The 17,868-nt window shown below is 52.5% G+C and overlaps 1 protein-coding gene across 1 annotated transcript; it reads right to left on the reverse strand.

Annotated features, from left to right (window-relative positions):
• Positions 1-77: 77 nt before the first annotated feature.
• LOC104535707 (plexin-A1) lies at positions 78-16,704 on the reverse strand (the record flags this gene model as incomplete). The annotated part of the gene is made up of 11 exons (XM_010179632.1): positions 78-173; positions 2,753-2,903; positions 5,706-5,918; positions 7,531-7,700; positions 8,244-8,434; positions 8,971-9,067; positions 9,463-9,566; positions 9,713-9,872; positions 10,160-10,306; positions 13,753-13,819; positions 16,448-16,704. Coding segments are annotated over 11 exons (1,653 nt in total), but the record flags the coding sequence as incomplete, so codon positions are not given.
• Positions 16,705-17,868: the final 1,164 nt, after the last annotated feature.

Genomic DNA, 17,868 nt, shown 5'->3' on the forward strand with positions numbered 1-17,868 from the left:
CCCCCCCGCCCCTTCTCCTGCTGCCTCCGCTGCCCGGGATGCTGGCACCAGGATGCTGGCATCGCGCCACCGCCGCCTCAGCTGCTTAAGGCCATTGTGTCGATCGCCTGCTCCAGCTTACTCCTCAGCCGCTGCCTCCGGGCCTGCTCGTCCTTCTCCAAGGCGGCCAAAATCTGGGAGGGGAAAACAGGAAAAGAAGAGGGTGAGGAGGTGCCTTCCTACCCAGAGCAGCTCCTCGGTACTCGATGTGGATGTGCTGGGTCGTTGATGGCATCAGCACACGAGGATGTGGTCCCATGGGAAGATGCACGGGGTCACTCCAGTCCCTAACTGGGGCAGGAAAGGACTAAGGGAGGCGTGAGGTGGAGGACGCTGCCACCCCTCAGACAGAGCCTCCCAGGACCCGAGGGGCTGCAGTAACACCAGGGACCTGCCTGATACTAATGAGAAGCTGACTTAAATGTGGGGAAATGAAGAAAACCAACGTCCATCATCCAATGAAGGAGGAACCTCGAAAACCAAAACGATGCCACCTTCCAACCACATGTGTGAACCCAACAAACCTACAACGCCCTAGGGAGGCACAGGGGCTGCACTTCAGAGACCACCATCAAGCCATGACTGGTTCCATGAGCACAAAAAGACCAAACTTAGCTGCTGCCAGTGGTAAAACCCCGCTCATCCCTCCCCAAGGGGTACAACAGGGAGGCACTGGGGTGATGGAGGGGGATACCAAATGGATGCAGGCACTGGCAGCCATGGGAGGGTGGAGGCTGAGGTGCAGAGTGGGGAGAAAGAAGTAATTCAGTGTGAAACAGAGTGGCCGTTGCCCTCCCAGCAGTCAGGAGCCCTGTCTCGCTAAGGTTGTGCCAGCAGAGCAGAGAAGCTGATGTAAAAAAAACCAAACCTGACAGAAATCTCATCTCCTCGGGTGAGCTAGTTGAGAGAGCAAGGTTTTTTTGCAATTAAATATCAAGGCATCCGTCAAAGGGGACTTGATTAACCATTTCATTGGCTGCATAATTGGAAACAAACTGTTGTATAATTAATAGACTTCCTAGGAGGCAAGCAAAGTCCATCAGGAGCCCTACAGGTAACTTCTTAATGGGGAATCAGCTCCCTTTGATGAAGAGCTGCTGCGGCGGCGGTTGGATGCGGGGTGTGCGGTGCAGCACCCACCACGCTGCAGCCTCCGGCCACTGGTGGACACTTTTTGGGTGAGGACCAGGCAGGTCCCTGTCTGCTGGGGCAGTAAGAGACACCCGATGGGGAACCTCTTCCCTCTCTGCTCCTCTTTTATCTCAGCCTTACAGAAATAAAGCAAAGGAAACTCGTGCTGAGCACAGAGACACCCAGGTTTGTCACCTGCTGCAAGAAGCCAGGACCACTGATTACCAAGATGCAAGTACCCAAATGAAAATTAATTATGATTTTCATTCACAGCCAATGACAGCGTATTATTGCACTGAACAACAGGAAAAATTATTCTCTCCCATTTTGCATCAAAGAGGGTGCAATCGGGCTGCATATAATTGTGCTTAATGAATGAAAACAAACAAAGGGAACAGCTGCGATTTATTAATCCCATTACAAATAATAAAAAGAAGTTCCTGAGAGCTGTGAACACACTTGTGATGCTCAGGGAGCAGGCAACAGCAAGACACTCAACAGATGTCAGGATGCCGTGAGGGGGCAAGAAGAGGACCTGTGTCCCTAAAGGGCAGCCCATTAATGCCATGGGGTTCCCACCCTGCTCTCACTCAGGCCTTGGTGGATTTATTCAAGGCCTGGGGGACTTGTAGCCACCAGCTGCACAGTGACCACCACGTGGCACCTTCCCAAGCACCAGGGTTTCCTCCCACCCCTCCTCCTCCTCACCCCTGCAAAGCACCCAGCTCCATGAGGATTTTGGCCACCACGATGCCAGACCTCAGACCCAAGGGGCTGGATCTGCTATGAGCTGCCCGTGGACTCCCTGCATTGACATCCTAAAGAGGCACCGGGAGATGCCTTTGGGATTGCTGCGGGGTACGGCAAGGACCCCATTTCCAATCCCTGCGGGTGAGCAGCCGGCTCAAAAGCAAGGAGATGTTCTGGCACTCTGTCATCTAAACAAGCCACCATTCAAACACAGCTGTCAGTCCACTTCATCAGGACAATAAAAACCTACACTACCCCGTTATATGGATAGATCCATATTTTACTGTAGTTACATATTTTATTGCTTTAATAAAAAGACGCAGGGTGTGGATTTGAGCAGTGCTTTACCAAGTTAATCTGTACAAGCTACAATAGAGTTTCTAACCATTCTTACTGATCTCCACAAAGCACTGAGGAGGCCGCCACATCCTCCAGCAACCCCGAGGAGCAGAGCCAGACGCCGCCTGTATAATCACACTGCACTGGTAACACCGCAGTGGTGGACAGGAGAGGAGGCACTCTGAGATAACGTCACAAACTCTGCAGCCCTGCTGAGCTCACATGCCAAATATGTAGAAAGATACGTAGAAAAATAGGTGTTTCCTACATTACTCACTGCAGAAAATAAGGAGAACAAAGCGCTGCCTACACCAGCGCCTGGCTCCACGCCTCCCAAACCTTTCCTTCCCTGCCAGCTTGAGAACAGACGTGGACTTCATTCTCCCGCATTTCACAGGGTGTTTTTCTATAGGAAAAAGCAGGGGGCTACAGAAGCAAGGGCAAAGCGTCTCGGCTCGCAGCCCAGGCTTAACTCTGCATCGCCACATCTTACCTCGTCCTTGTACTTGGTGATGTAGGAGTAGATCTCGTGCAGTGCGCTCATGCTGTTGAACTGGCTGAGGTGTAACCGCGACTGCTCCGCCAGGTACGCGCTCATGTCCTGGTCACTGATCGCTGGCATTTTAGCAATATCTGCATAATATCTGCGAAGGAGAAACAGAAGAGCGGGTCTGATACAGGGACAGACAGAAGGGGATGGGTTCACATCTTCTCCAACGGTTGCTACCAGTGAGATAATACCTTACATTTCCTAGAACGCCTGAAGATTCGCAGTTCCATCCCATAGCTGCCTTGCTGATACGCTCAGCAAATACAGGGAAACCCACACACAGCTGAGACTGTCCAGAATTGCAGCAGAGAAACAGAATATACCGTTTCATCAACACCCAGGGAGAGCAAAGCCTCAGTGTCCCACTGCAGCAGACACACCAGTACATTGGCTGCCCAAGTCCCTTCAGCAACCAAGGCTGTGTCCACTTAAAAAACAAACTACCCAAAGCAAACGGCCCTGGCTGCTCCCAGCAGCTGGAAATGCAGAGTCCCAGTCTCTCCCAGGTTTGGTTTACTCCTTGTGATTCCTCGAATGGCTCTGGGAAGTTTCTGGTACAGTGATTAGCATCATTAGCATCATCAGCCAAATGCTGAGGTGGAACACAGCTGAAGCACTCAGATAGGACCAGATGGCAGCAAGACCACTTGAGGAGATGAATACAAGGATCCGCTCCATCCCACGGTGCTGAACTCAGTGATAAAATACTCGGGCAGTTTTTACAAGGAGGCTCATTCACACCCAGAAAGTGATGCGAGAGATTTCCTGGGTGCTGCCAGGAGCACTGATCTGAGCTGAGGACCCCTGACTAAAGCAGGCATCAAGGAGTCCACTATGCTGCTACAGATATCACCCCCGGAGTGATGGCTCCTAAAGCTGACATTAATTCTACCTGTGCTGAAGAATATTAGGGACAATATGCCCAATGTTCTCAGCTCCAGCCAGCTTTAGTTAGCAAAGAAAACCCATGGAGATCCTCCTGACCACCTTTTAATCCCGTAGGTGAAGTGTCCCATAGGAAGGGACTCATGGGAGATGAACGTACAAGGGAGACCTGCTGAAGATGAAAGCTTTTGTAGTTGCCACAAGAAGTTGTCCAGGTACAGTCAGCAGTTTTACATCCCAGGTTTTATCATGACACAAAGGAAGGCAGGAAACCAGCACTTTTCAATACAAGTGTGCATGGCTCCTGTGGACCGAGCTCCCAATCACACCTACCATTCCCAGAGGCCACCTCCCACAGCCATGACCCTGGCAGCAGCACCCTTGGGTTTCGCCAGGCTCCCCACCTCCCAAATCCTTCACCTCAGCCTGCCAGGATGCCCTTTTCCAGCTGATGCCTGGACCAGACAGACCTGTCCCACGCATAGCTCCTGTCCTGCCTCTGGAAAGCTAGGCAACAACAGCCATCAAAAAGCCAGAAATGCCAATTCTGCCATAAATCTCTGCAGCAGGGGAGCGGGGGAAGAGTCACACCATGTGTGGGGCAGCTCTGTCCCCTGCTCGGGTGCCTCTGGGGCCGTATGGGCAGTGAGCAATGGCAGAGTCTGTGTCACCAGTGAGACCGCTCGCCTCCTCGCTGGGGACACAGTGTGTCTAGACCAATGCTTCACTTCAGGATGGTTTTATACCTTTTTTTTTCCTCCAGGCACACATAGAGCTGAGTATTTTTTGTTACAGAGATGGCAAATCTTGAGAAATTCACCTTACAAACTTGGTGATGTTCCTATAGGACCCCACTCCAAAGTCCCCTCCAAGCCCCGTGCAGAGAATTTTCTCCTATTTCAATGCAGCTCATACCTCGTCTCAGCCATCATATTTCAGGGTTTTTCTGATCTGAGCCCTGTCTTCCTCAAGGGAAGAAGCTTGTCTTTGTACGTGCAAAGCACCAGGCACGACCCAGTGATATAGCAAAAATAACTGTGTACAAGCAGTACATCCAAAGGATGACCTAGGCCATCAAGTCCCACACAAAATAGAAAATACAACGCTTATTGTTGCCTGGGCTTCTTTCATTCGGTTCATTCTGTATCTGGTCCACATGCTGAAAAAGGGAAGGGTCCTCAGTTCTTATCAGCACAAGGGAAAAGTCGCATCAGCAACCTGAAATCTGCCACTTTTCAAGCTCGATGAAGTCCCACTTTACAACACAGCAACATTTAACAGCAGCTCTATTTGGAGGACATCTCCTAGGTTTCTCTCCCAAAAGGATAAAGCTAAAAACAGCATTGTGCATGAGCGCATCAATTTGCAATCAGTAGCATTCAAACCCCAAACCTTTAACATCGCATTAATGCAGCGGGACAGAAGGACGTCCCTCATCAGCTACCAGTGACCGTGGAGGGTGTCAGGAGGAGCTGGGGGACCTGCTCCTCTCCCCGCTCCTTGGCACGGTGACAGCAGCCCAAGCACCACCTCGGAGCAGGTGTTCTCATCAGTGTCCCAGGTGAGATGTGCTGATGGATGAGATACGGGAAATGGTAATTTCCAACCGTTTCAGCAAAACCCGGGTTTGTTGTGGTACAAAAAAAGCTGCTTCTCTAGTCCAAGGCTGACTTTTCACTGCTCTTCGAAAGCAATCAAGGGAGGTGTTAGCAATTCCCTAGCACCGACCAAGATTTCACAACAGAAAACATCAGACAACCTAAAAGCGGAGGTTGCTTTTAGCGCTCCTTAAGCAAGTCATAAACTGCTCCGTCAAACACTCACTGCCACTCATTCCAGGAGACAGTCACGAGAAAGCATCATCTCCCAAACGAGAGGACCACCTCGTGCAAGCGCTGGTATGGTCCCTCTTCACACAGCAACCAAGAGGAGTCCTCCCAAAAACCCAAGTCCCCACACCCACGTATGTGCCCTCCAAGTGACACAAGGCCCTATTGCCAAGCCTACTCACCTTTCTACCCAGCTCTTGTAGTTGGGGATGTCCTTGGCGTACAGTAGCTTGTTGGAAGGAGAGTCTTTTCCTAGCTTGTGCTCAGAAGTTGAGCAGGAGTCCATGAATGTCTGAGCCACCACGGAGAGGCAGGCATCAGTAATACTGTTCTTGTGAATGTCGAACACAAACTGGGGGTTCTTAATCACATTCACCCAAAAACGTAGAGGTAGACTGAGGGAAGAAGGAAACAGAAGTCGGCACCTGAACCGAGCCCCATGTGGCAGCCAGTGCACACGCTGGAGGAGGAGCTCCTCATCACTCAGAATTGGGCAGGATATGCTCTTCCCAGCACCCCGAGACTGCAACCAACCCGGGGTAAACGGCTGTTCCCCTCTGCCCCATGGCAACACCACCTCCTCCACCCACCCCCACACAGCCACAGCTCTCCCTGGAGAAATTCCTCAGCTCTGTGGTTTCTCCAAGCATGCACTCGGACTGAAGAGCCCTTGCAGAGCCAGGCATGGTCCCCTCCTCTTGCACCACTAAGCCTTGTCTGCAGCGCCGTGTGGCATTTCACACATCTCCTGTGGTTAACTGGACTCCTCCAGGGACTCATTAGCACATTTAGCACCAGAGAAGAATTTAGGCAGCCTCAGATGCTGGGAATGAAGCCCTGGGCTGTAGAGGCAGTGGGTCTCCTGATGGGATGTTTGCTGCATACCAACACATGTGCCAACCTCCCTGGCTCCATTTCCCAATCCTGCCGCCCCTCTCCTCTCCCAGGGGCATCTCAGGGTCTTCCCCCATCAGAAAGCCTCTCCACTCTGTCATCCCTCAGCACCACCACACAGCAAACGCTTTTTATCTTAGACAAAACACACTTCATTCCCCAGGACTTTCCTAATGAGGGTACCGGGTGCATGTACATATTTCATTTGTGAAGGCAATGGCCTCGAGAAATTAGCTCCACACATCGAATTAGCGCCCAGAGATAAGCACAAGCATTAGTATGCAGGAGCCTGCGTGCCCAGCCCCTGCGGAGCAGGGCTTTTTTTCTCCTCTTTTGCTTTTCGTTCCTTCTTTTAATATAGAAAGCTGAGTTATAAATCAGTTCCAAGCACTTCCGCACCCTCACATCTCCATTTAAAAATGTTTCTTTTCCTGCCCTGCTAATTGCCAACAGTTACTGAACTATACAAAAGCAATTTGGCTGCCATTTAACAAATGCCAGACACGGGAACGTACATACCCGTCTCCAGTAACGGCAAGATCAGAGAGATGAAATCAGTGAGGCAGCAGAAGAGAAAAACGCAGATGGGGGAGTTGTGGAGCAGAAGCCAACGCCTGTGAGCCCCGGCCTCAGCATGGCACATACAGGGGTCTCATCAGCACCTATGGGGGTCTCAGCCACTGCTTCCTCTCCCTTCTCAGAGAGCCATTACTTTGCCAGGGCATGCTCAGCTGAATGATGAAAGGGAGCGTGGAAACACCTTTAGGACAGTCAGGATGAGAACTGGGGCTGGCATCTCCGGAGCATAGAGAAGCCCGAGTGGTGTTTGCTCACGGTGAGGTGGGAACAGAGCCACTGCGGTGACTGCAGCCGTCAGGGGGAGCGTGGTGGCCAGGATTTGGGGACAGATTGGCTGAGGGAGCACTGCATTCCTGGGATGTTTTCTGCTGCAGGAAGGCATGCAAGGGCTTTACCCACACACGAAATAGAGAGATATGGGCCTCTCTTGTCCTGGATCATTTCCAGGGACATATTTCTGCTCCCTGTGGAAGGGGTAGGAAGTATCATTTGCTGTGGTATCGCTACCCCCCTGCCCAGCACCCCCTCCATTACCAGTTACTCTTCCAGGTGTGCCTGACATCGTAATCGTTGATCTGATGCTTATCAGCCTGTTCATCCAGGAAATCAAACATGTACTTGATGGCGAGGGGCAGCGCGCTCCCACGATGCGCTGTGCTGAAGATGGTCTCAAACAGATCATCCACGAACTTCTGCAGGGTGCCCTGGGGAGGAGAGAGAGAACAGGGTGCTCAGCAATGCCCGGCACCAGCAGAGTGATGGGCCTTTAACCAAAGTTCGGCCTTTTCATCAAATTTGCCCGCTGCTCCTCTCATCTCACACACACAGCACCTGCTTGGCACTAGAGATGGTTTTGTGTGTGCTGAGGGAAGGGGTTAAATGTTAACTACCTTTCCCACATCACTGATTTTGCAGCTTTCTCCCAAACACCAAAGGGGATGAGGTGCCTGCCTCAGGGCATCTCTGCTTTGCAGCTGCTCAAGGATACAGGAAACATTAAAAATGCCAAAGGGTGCAAAAAGCAAATAGGAAAATCCATTCAAGGGCTGTTCATTGAGGGTTTTGACATCCAAAAACATCACCTCCAGCTCAGGAAAGCCCAAAGACCAAGAGCATAGCTCCTCCTGTGCTGAAGCAGGCAGCTAATAAAAAAAGCAGCGCTTACCACTTTTGGACAACCTGAATCACTATCCCTCCCCATGCAGATCCGAAAAGCTACGTGGCAGCTCTGTGTCTCTGTGCCATACCTTGGTGGCTAACAGGCGGGTCAGGTAGATTTCGGAGACCATCTTGCTGCCCCGGTCGCCCTCCCGCTGGTCCATGTGGTCGTGGTTTTTCACCAGGTGCCAGAGCTTGGTGCCGCTCTCCAGGTCGGGAGTGATCATGGGCGTCCGCGAGCGCAGGCTGTCGGGGCTGCTGGCTGTCCGCAGCATGCTCTCTGTAAGCACCAAGCATGGGGGGATGCTCATACCCTTGCCCATCTACAACTCACCACCAGCCCCATCATCCCCCTTCCCTCCCCACATCACCAAACAGGAGCTGTGGGATCCAGTCTCTGCTGCCAGGACCACAGATGCCTCCTGTGTGGGTCTGAGCTGACCATGCTATTCCCTTTCCAACCCAAGGCTGAAGCACAATTGCCAGCACATTCGCTGGAGTCCTCGACTCTGCTCATTTAAGTGCAAAGTGCCTCTGTGCCTGTTCTAAGTAGATTTCAGGGGAATAAAAGGGAGGGGATCCCTGAGCAGCAGCCATCTGGCACGTGTCTTTCTCCCCCGAGTGTTGCAAAGAGCAATGACTCCGAGGGCATCTGCTCCCTCTGTGACACCAGAACAAACGGCACGGCGCAGGGGAGCTGGGGGTTTGAAGGACCTTGTTCTCAATTACAATCACCTGCCCTGTGGCTCGGTCTGCAAGCCCAGCCTGGTGCCGCCTCCCCTGGCAGCACAGCGGAGGACGTCCCCGCACGCTCACCGTATCTGCTGAGGGACTTGGTGAAGGTGGAGGAGTTGGAGATGTTGTACGCCGAGTTCTGCTTGGGCACCAGGGCCACCGAAGAGCCATCCGTCACCTGGGGACAGAGACAGCGTGAGTGGGTGGTAACACCAGAGAGGCACAGCAGGAACAGCCCCGCAGCAGGAAGGAATGAAGCTACACCACATCCCACCCCAGGGACATCCATCTCTTGCAGAGGAGGTCTACACATCTACCCCTGGGTCAGAACACACCAGAAACCTTGGTATGAAAATGGCAAAGCAAGGTCAGAGCAGGAATCAGCCTCTATGAGTCCTGAAGATGCCCCATTCAATGTCTTCTTGAATGGAAGGACCATAAATGTGGGGACCACGCAGAAAAGTGACTGCAGACCTCCATCCCAGGCCCTGACCAAGCTGAGGAGGGAGAAGAGGTCCTCACACTCAAAGCAGCCGGTGACCGCTCCGTGTTGTCCACCACAGACAGCCTTACCTGGTAGTGGGCCAGGGTGTTCAGCCTCTTCCAGTCATTGTCAATCTTGGTGGTGACATCTTCATCCTGCAGGATGATCCGGGCCATCCTGCCCTGCCGCCACTCTGTCCCCACAACGGAGAAGGGCTCGTGGTTAGTGGCGGGCTTGGAGCACAAAGGCAAGGGAAGGGGCACAGTCTGGGCATCAAGAGAAGAGCCCTCCCACCACCTCTTGAACCCCATGACTAGTGTCGGTCTGCCTTTCTCTTACCCAGGTCCATGTCTCCAGCTTTGGGTCGTTGGGAATAGGGCACCCCCTTGTAGACGGCATCCAGCAGTTTCTCTTTCACCTGCGTGATGGTGTCGCAGTTCAGCACCTTGACCGGGATCTCTGGGGCGTTCTCGTTCTCGGGGTTCACGCAGTTGAGGGTCTGTGCAGCACAGCGGGGGCAGAAAGACTCAAGTGAGAGGATGTGACACGCTGGTTATAACAGCAGGTCCAAAGACACAGGGCTACGCTGTCTACAGGCCATGCTGTCCACCTCCAAGGCAGACACGTGGCATATTCCTGCTCCCCTTTCTCCCCATTTCTCCCCTCCAATCCCCAAATCTCCAACTATTCCCAGAAAGGCATCAGAGAAACAATCCTGGGCCATCTCAGCTGGACCTGACAGTCCTGGTAAGCACCAGCACCCCTGAGGCTCCCGCTTGCACTAACCAGCATTTTGTAGTCGATCTGCTGCCGGATCAGCTTGTCTTCACTGAGGGAGTAGCGAGCCTCTCCTGTGATGGCATCAATGGGTCCCTTCTCCATCTGCTGCTTGATGGCACAGTAGAGCATGAAGCGCGGTTCCCCAGCCCACTCCTGCGAGCAGGGGATGGAGGGAGAGGGGAGAGAAGGTGCCAGGCACCAGCTTTACCTTTCAGGGACCACCACCATGGCAGAAGCTGCTGTGGCCTTGCAGCATCCAGCCCCATACGTGGCTTTATAAAGAATCTCAAGGCTGCGAGGACATGTGGCAAAATTCATCCCGTGAACAAACTCATGCTCTCCTTTCAAGCCTGCTGGAGGTTATTCCCTCACTTATCAACACCCAGGCTCAGCTTCCCAGACACTCCCTGGTGGATTCTGCTCACTCAACGGGCCAAAAACGAGCTAAAAAGGTTAATTCAGGGCTAGCAAAGAGCAGGTTGGGTCTGAGGACTGACAACCCTACACCAAGTCTCCAGCCGATGGAGGGGACCAAGCAATGCGCTTTCCTACAGTTAAACCACTTGCCACCTCCATGTCCCCCATAGTCAGAGCCAGCTGCCATATCAGCATCCTGTAGTCTACAGCCAGAGCCACACCAGCATCTGTCCCAGGTGGGAGAGGGCAACTGGACCAAACACTTCCCCCAAAGATGCTGGCACTGAAGTGCCTCAAAACCAGAAAAGGACCCACCAAGGCTGGAGGCATCAACCAGCCTGGAGCCATGAGCTGGCAAAGGAAGACTGGAAATGGACACCTCTTTCTCAACCAGGACCCAACCTCTCCACCAAGCTGCATCCCAGTGAGCCCTGCCCTTCCAGACACAGAGATCCAGAGCAGGGAAAACAGGGAGAAGTCCCAGCAGGTTTTACCCCACCAGCCCTCGCCCCTCCCTCCCAGCCGACTTGCAAATAAATTGTACTTTGGTGCAAAGTGTGGCTGCTCTCCCTGTCACCATATGCTGTTAGTATCTCGTTAGCATCTGCGGTAATTAAAGAGACAGCTGCTAACGAGCAGGAACAGGCATACATCATCCCCAGACCTTCCGACAACACGCCCGTCTTTGAAATTATGTTCCATTTGCAAACTTGGCTTCATTAAGTCAGCCTGGAGAAGTGAGAGACCCAAGGTAGGTGCCACACTGCGCTGTACCAGCTGCCCAGCAAGGGTACGGTAAGGTAAAATCAGTAAAATCGGCCTGGTTGCACTCTGGGCATCACGGCATCGCCTCCATCACAGCTTGGCTTCCCCACCTGTCCTAAATGTGAGTCCTAGCCTTAAAATGCAAACCCTCACTCCCAACCTGACCGACCCCACTGATTCCTGCAGACCTGGGCCCAGACACCGCCGTAGGTCACAGCTCACTGAGGGATGAGGTGTTGGGGATGGTTTAGGGCTCAGCTCTGACAAAGACTACCAGAATGAACAGTGAATGCAGAAACCACCACCCTGAGATGATCTCCATCAGGTGAGACACAAGAGGGGACCGCTGCGATGGTGGATGGCCCCACAGGTTGATGGGGGCAGCCTGTCCCCAAAACACAGCCGTGCCCAATGCAGTTTGCTCCCTGCTGGGGGCTTGAGCAAGGGGAGGTTTGTGGGGGGGAGATCTCTCCATGCGAGGGCAACTGCAAACACCCCCAGGCATGCATTGGTGTGCGGGAATCAGGCTGAGGCGAGCAGCCGACGCTCACTCTTATTGACTAGATCTAGCTCATCAGGCACCTAATATCGCACATTTTTCAGCGCTTGTCTCAATCCATCCCTCTCCCTGCCCCCGGGGGGGCTCATTAACAGTCTGATAAATGCTACCGCAGGGGCTCAATGAAAGGCCCAGCCCTTGCTGGCTCCCCATGCTGCTGGGCCTGGGCAGGGGTGGCTGTCCTGGCCCCGCGCCCGTCCCTCATCCCCCCACACCACGGCCACGCGATGCCAAGCACCTGGCCCTGCTCCGGGCAGGTTTGCCGAGAGCTGATCCAGCAGCTGGTCACACGTCCCCTGCCTCAATTTACACAGATGATTACCATGGCTGGGTGCAAGGCATATGTTTCCCTGCTGGCAAGCTGTCTGCTGTGATACCTCTCCATCTCCCCCACGGGTTTCTCCTTACTTTTGATGCCACCTGTGATCCTCAGAATAAGGAGACAGGCAGAAATGGCCCTGAGGGTCTCCTCTGGTGACCCAGGAGAGGCCACGACCACATCCTCAAGCCTCTTCCAGTCTAACTCAAGTGACCCAAGTGATGGAGTTTCAACCACTTCCTCAAGGAGATGATCCACCAGGTTTACCCAAGCCCTCTGCCTATGTTCCTCCTGTAACAGTGCATCCAGATCAGGCTTTTCTCTCCTGCTGCTACCACCCAGAGACTGGAGGGAATTTCTCCTGCCAAAGCCATGACTTAGCCAAGGACTTCATGAAAAGGCATTGCCCTGGTCCCATCCTGCCTCTCCCTTCTGCTACTCCTTATCCTCAGACCTGCACCCAGTAGCCTCTCCGAAGGGGGACAGGGCTGTACAAGGACAGATATGGGACAGCGGTGGCACGTGAGCTGATCCACAGCAGTTTCTGAACAAGGTGAACGTGTCCCCATCACCTGCCCATGTGGCCCAGCCAGGGGCAGGCCAAGGGCATCAGGTACTACACACGAAGGCAACGTCTCCAAACGCCACTGTGGGTGTCTGAAGGCTGTGCACTGCGTTTTGCTCGGCAAAATCACAACATTGGCCACTCCAAGGAGCCCTGAAGGAGTTTATCCACAGTGAGAGCTGCTCCTGCCCATCCCACCAACCCCAAGGAGTCCAATGAGCCATTTGCAAGGGTCTTACCATGTCCCACCGGGCACGGCCACTGCTGAGCAAAGCCCCAGCACAAAGAGGTGTCAGGAGGTTTGACATCTCCCCACAGACAGCACCGCTTTCCTCCTCTCACACTCCTGGAAAGCAATCTCCCCGCATGCTACAGCGAGATTTGTACAGATACGGGCAATCCCTCAATGGAGGCAAAAAGCCAAGTGCATGCAAGTGATATTATAAATCACCTCTCGTTGACGATCACTTGAGTTCTGCACAGGCTCCTGCTCGCGCTCATCTCTTGGCTGGAAATGGTTCAAACCCTCTTTATCTTAATGAGGGATGAAATCCCACAAAAACGGCTGCGTGCCTCCAAACACAGTCGTGCCTACAGAAGGACCAGCTCCCTGGGCAGAGACGAGAAGGGAGGAACAGGGACCACTCCAAAGGGATTCAAGACTCAGCTGAGCGGCTTCATTCATCCTTTCTCCAGGCACCGTTTTTATGAAGATCTCAAACCCACTGTGCATTAAGCAATCCCAGTCTGGATTTCCTTTCTCAATCTTAGCTCCTTCCCCAAAACAAGACCCAGAATCACTGATCTCAAAAACCCAAGACACAAACGGAGGCCTGGGAAGGGATCTCTGCACCAGGAGGGAGCAGCAGCACTCAGGAACACACCAGCCCAGGCTCTGGGTACCACACTGCTCATCCCAGAGGCAGCAACCACCTCCCTGTCCATGCAGGGCTGCCAGCCCTTCCCAAACTCACCTTCAGGAACTTGTACAGCAGAAACGTGAACCAATTTGTCAGCATCTTCTCTGCCACCGACTCCGTTCTGTAGGGAAGGCAGAGCAAAGCCATCGTTAAAGGTCTCTGATCTCACCTGTTGTCACCTCAGTCCTGGACTGTGGCTAAATTATTTTGGGGCTTTAAAAGGTCACATCTGGAAAGGCAGGAGCCTGCATGCAAAGAGGCACAAGCAGACAGCAAAAGCTGCAGTGAAAAGCCTGCTCATCTGCAAGGCTGAGCCACAGCAGCCCCTCAGAAGGGAGCAGTAAATTGGTTTCTGGTGTATTTGGAGATCCAGAGAGAGCCGAGCACGACTTTGTCCCATGGGGAGTCTTGCCCAGGGGATGGCCACCTTTCCACCTCTCCCTGCTACCTTCTACTTAAATGAAGTTTGTTTCTTGCATTGCATCCCATTGGAACCAGGGGACAGCCTGGCATGGGGGAAGCTGAGGGTGACACATTATTTTTAAAGCAGCTTTCACTCCCTTTAAAGTAAAAACACCAGCCATCCCCCGAACCTTTCCAGTTACACTGCTTCAGCTTATCCAGTCATTAATCATCAGATCAGCCACTTGCAAACGCAGGTGCGCCTGAAAGCACACAAATAACTCACAAGTGTTCCTGTTGCATCAGGGGTTGACTCGAGAGACAAAACCCAGAAGGAACTCAGACCTCAGAGCTACCAGGAAGATCCCAATGCACAATGCTGTGCCCCACAGATGGGAAAGTAGCATTTCCAGGGGTAGGAAATCCACTTTCCTAGAGTTTATTCAAGCTGACTCAGAGTCCCATGGTCCCATGCAAGGCTTTCTCTTGTGCTAATGGGGCTCAGTCCTTTTTGCTTTCCCTGGAAAAGCACAACCCTCCTTAAATCACTAAGGGATGGTAACACCTGAGCCCCCAGACCAGGGAAACCTTCCTGCACCCCACCGGGAAAAATTAATCCATCACAGGGAAGCAAAAGAGCAAGAAGGAAAGGGATGTGCAGGGGAAAGCAAGGAGGGGTGGACTGAAGCCCTTCAACAGACATAACCCCCCTACCCCACTCATCCGAGTGGCAGCACCCAGGATCCAGCAGATGTTTGTCTTTATCCGTGACAGAGCCAGATGCCACAGCAACAGGGGGATTATCCAATAACTAAATAAATAAATAACAGCTCTGCCCAGTTGGATCAATGTTAATCCAGTTGCCCTGGCTGGTAAGTACACTCTCGCACCCAACAGCAGGGCTAATCACAAGGATGGAGGAAACACAGCCCTGGACATCGCCTGCTCCATGCCACAGCTGCAGGAAGAACAAAATCTCTTTTAAGCATCATTCAGGGAGCCATGAGCAAGGAATTGGCCAGGGGACCTCATCCCTGTTCTAAGCCTCCCCCAGGCTCCAGGGCTCAGGACCGATAGCCCTCAGCTCTTGATGTGCTGGTGAGGGCTGGGCTCTGCCCCTGCACTGCTCCCACGGCTCAGCCACTGCAGCTGCTGGCCTCTGCGCGCTGCCTTTTATTTATATTTTATTGATTTGCTTCATTCCAGAGTTTTGCTCCAATGGCAGCGGTTTCGTGTTGCTCCGAGAGGCTCAGAAGCTGGAAATGCAGTTTAAATATTTCAGTGAAGCCTGGTGTGGTGGAGGGACAGGAAGAAGGGAAAAGCCTAAGGATGCGCTCAGGGAACAGGGATGGGGGACAGAGGTGGGCACCGCTAAAACCCACCACATCCCCTCTCTGATACATTGCTAATAAGGTGCTTTGAGAAATCACGGGCACCCTTGTAATGTGATAAACGAAGCAGAGAGAGTAAGCAAGCAGCTGAGGGAAGGTAGCAGGGATGTAACTGAGACCAGTTCACACTCTTCTCTGAGGCGAGGCACACCAAACCCACCAGGCTTGGCCTGGTCTGGCCACATCATGGACGTTGGTTTGTGTTTGAAAGATGCTCTGGTTTTCTTCATGTCACCTTTCTGGTGAGATGGCAGCCCCATGGCTCTCAGCCATCCCTGCATCTCTGCTGGAGGCTGAGATGGGGAGGCACATCAAGTGTGCAGAGGGAGAAGACAGCACATGGAGGGCCTGGAGCAGGGCTGGTAGAGCTTATTAATTGTTTTTGTTCGGTACTTGGTGTATCTTTCAATATTCATCAGCCCGTGATGAAGGAGAGCTCAGAGCTATCGTTAAATATTGATGGGAGCGGCAGGCTCACGGCAGGGCTTGGCACACTGCCTCCTGCTCGCGCTCCCTCCGGCCCTGGTGAGACTCCCAGCTTGCAGAGATCTGCTTGGCTTCCCCAGCAAAATTCCCACGCAGCAAGGCAAGAGCTGCTCCGTGCATTGAGAGATGTGGGGACCACTCAGTCACCTGGAGAAGTGAGTGAGGGCGGAAGCATCACTGCAGTGATGCGCAACAGCATCTAACACCAGCCTGCATCCTCTCTGCGGAGCCCACGTTGCTCCCTCCTGACCAGACATGAACCCACATGAACCAAACCAGAGTGAGAACACCCTATGATGTTCTCCAGGTGGGTCCTTACATCCCTCTCACACATGCAAGCAGACAGGAAAGGAAATGCTTGACCACAGACCCATAGCCAACACCAAAGCCATCACTGATGGCATCCCTAAAGGACACCCACGCTCACAAGAGCCTGTCTCACAGCTTCCACCTCTCGGATGGACGCTCACCTCCGCAAGAGCAGCTTGGGGTGGTTCTTGCTCTCCAGGTTCTTCTCGATGAGGTCAGAGAGGAGCTGCTTCAGCACACCTGTGGCGTACTCCATCTCACCCTGCAGCGCCGTCATGATGAGGGACGCCACGTTGCCGCGGTCCCGCATGGAGAAGCTGCGCTGAGCCTCCAGGGTGCGGATGAAGGTCAGCAAGAAGTGCTTCTTGTTCAGGAGCTGCCCAAAGAGCGTCAAGGACTTCTCCACGTTCGCCTGGACCTGCAAGGATAGAGCAAAGCTGGGAGATGGACAGGAGGTGGAGGGCAATGAGAAGGTGGCTGGGCCACGCATTCACCCTCATCCCCCAAAGGAAAGGATAAAAGAGGGTCAAAAAGCGGCTGGATTTGCTCTCTCCATACTACCAAGGCTTTCTCTTTGGTGATCAGCCTCAGTTCCCTCCAGAAATATTATCTGGTTTGTAGTATCTCAGTGTGTATGTACATATATATATATATATACACATATATACACACACACACACACACACACACTTCCATACAAAGACTCTTGTCACACGCATGTGCAGGCACATACACGCACTTCCCTCTCATAAACCTCTCTTTCTCTCCCAAACACACACGACAAACTATAATTTTCAATTTCAGCTCACAAGCAGCTCAATTCCCACCCAGGATGCTGCAACACGTGCTGTGGGTATTGCACAGAAAGCAAATAAAGCCACAAGCCCGAGCTCTGCCAGCAGCAAACCTGCCTGGGTTTTGGGGGGCTGGATTTCACACAGGGAAGCAAACAGCAGAAACTTGAGTCTTTTTCTCTCTTTCAGACACAGCCTGAAATGTTCCCTTTCCTCTTGAGACGTTGGAAGGTGAATTTCTGGCCACACTTGACCACGCAGGACCCAGCAGGGACAGGGCTGGGATGCTTTCATCCCCACGCTGCCAACACCAGCACAGCTTTGGTCAGCCCTGGCCACATTTCTTATCAGAAATGAACATTTTTACCGCACAGTGTTTTTCCCGTTAGAAAAGATGGTTTCCTCTGAATAAAAGCCTGGCTGTGGTAAAACATCAATTTTAATGATGATTTTTTTTTTTTTTCATCTCACCCATGTCTTCCTGATTGGGAGAATAAGTGAAAAACTTCATTTCACATCAATATTTGAAGACAAAACAACACTTTTCATTTCAAAACACCAACTCAGAATGAAGAACAGGGTTTTGACACATCAAATCATTTCACTTCAGTCAAAACTCTGGATCATCGCACTTTGGTTCAGCAAAATTCCCTCTTGTTGTGATTCCCCTCTCCAAAACGCTGTTTCTCAGACAAAAACCCCATTTCCCACCTGGTCCTTGTCACTTCTACACTCCAAGCCCCAGGTGCCACACGTTCCTCAGAATCACAGAATCACAGAATCTCAGG

Source organism: Mesitornis unicolor, unplaced genomic scaffold (assembly GCF_000695765.1).
Source record: "Mesitornis unicolor isolate BGI_N332 unplaced genomic scaffold, ASM69576v1 scaffold27572, whole genome shotgun sequence".
NCBI classification, from domain to species: Eukaryota; Metazoa; Chordata; class Aves; order Mesitornithiformes; family Mesitornithidae; genus Mesitornis; species Mesitornis unicolor.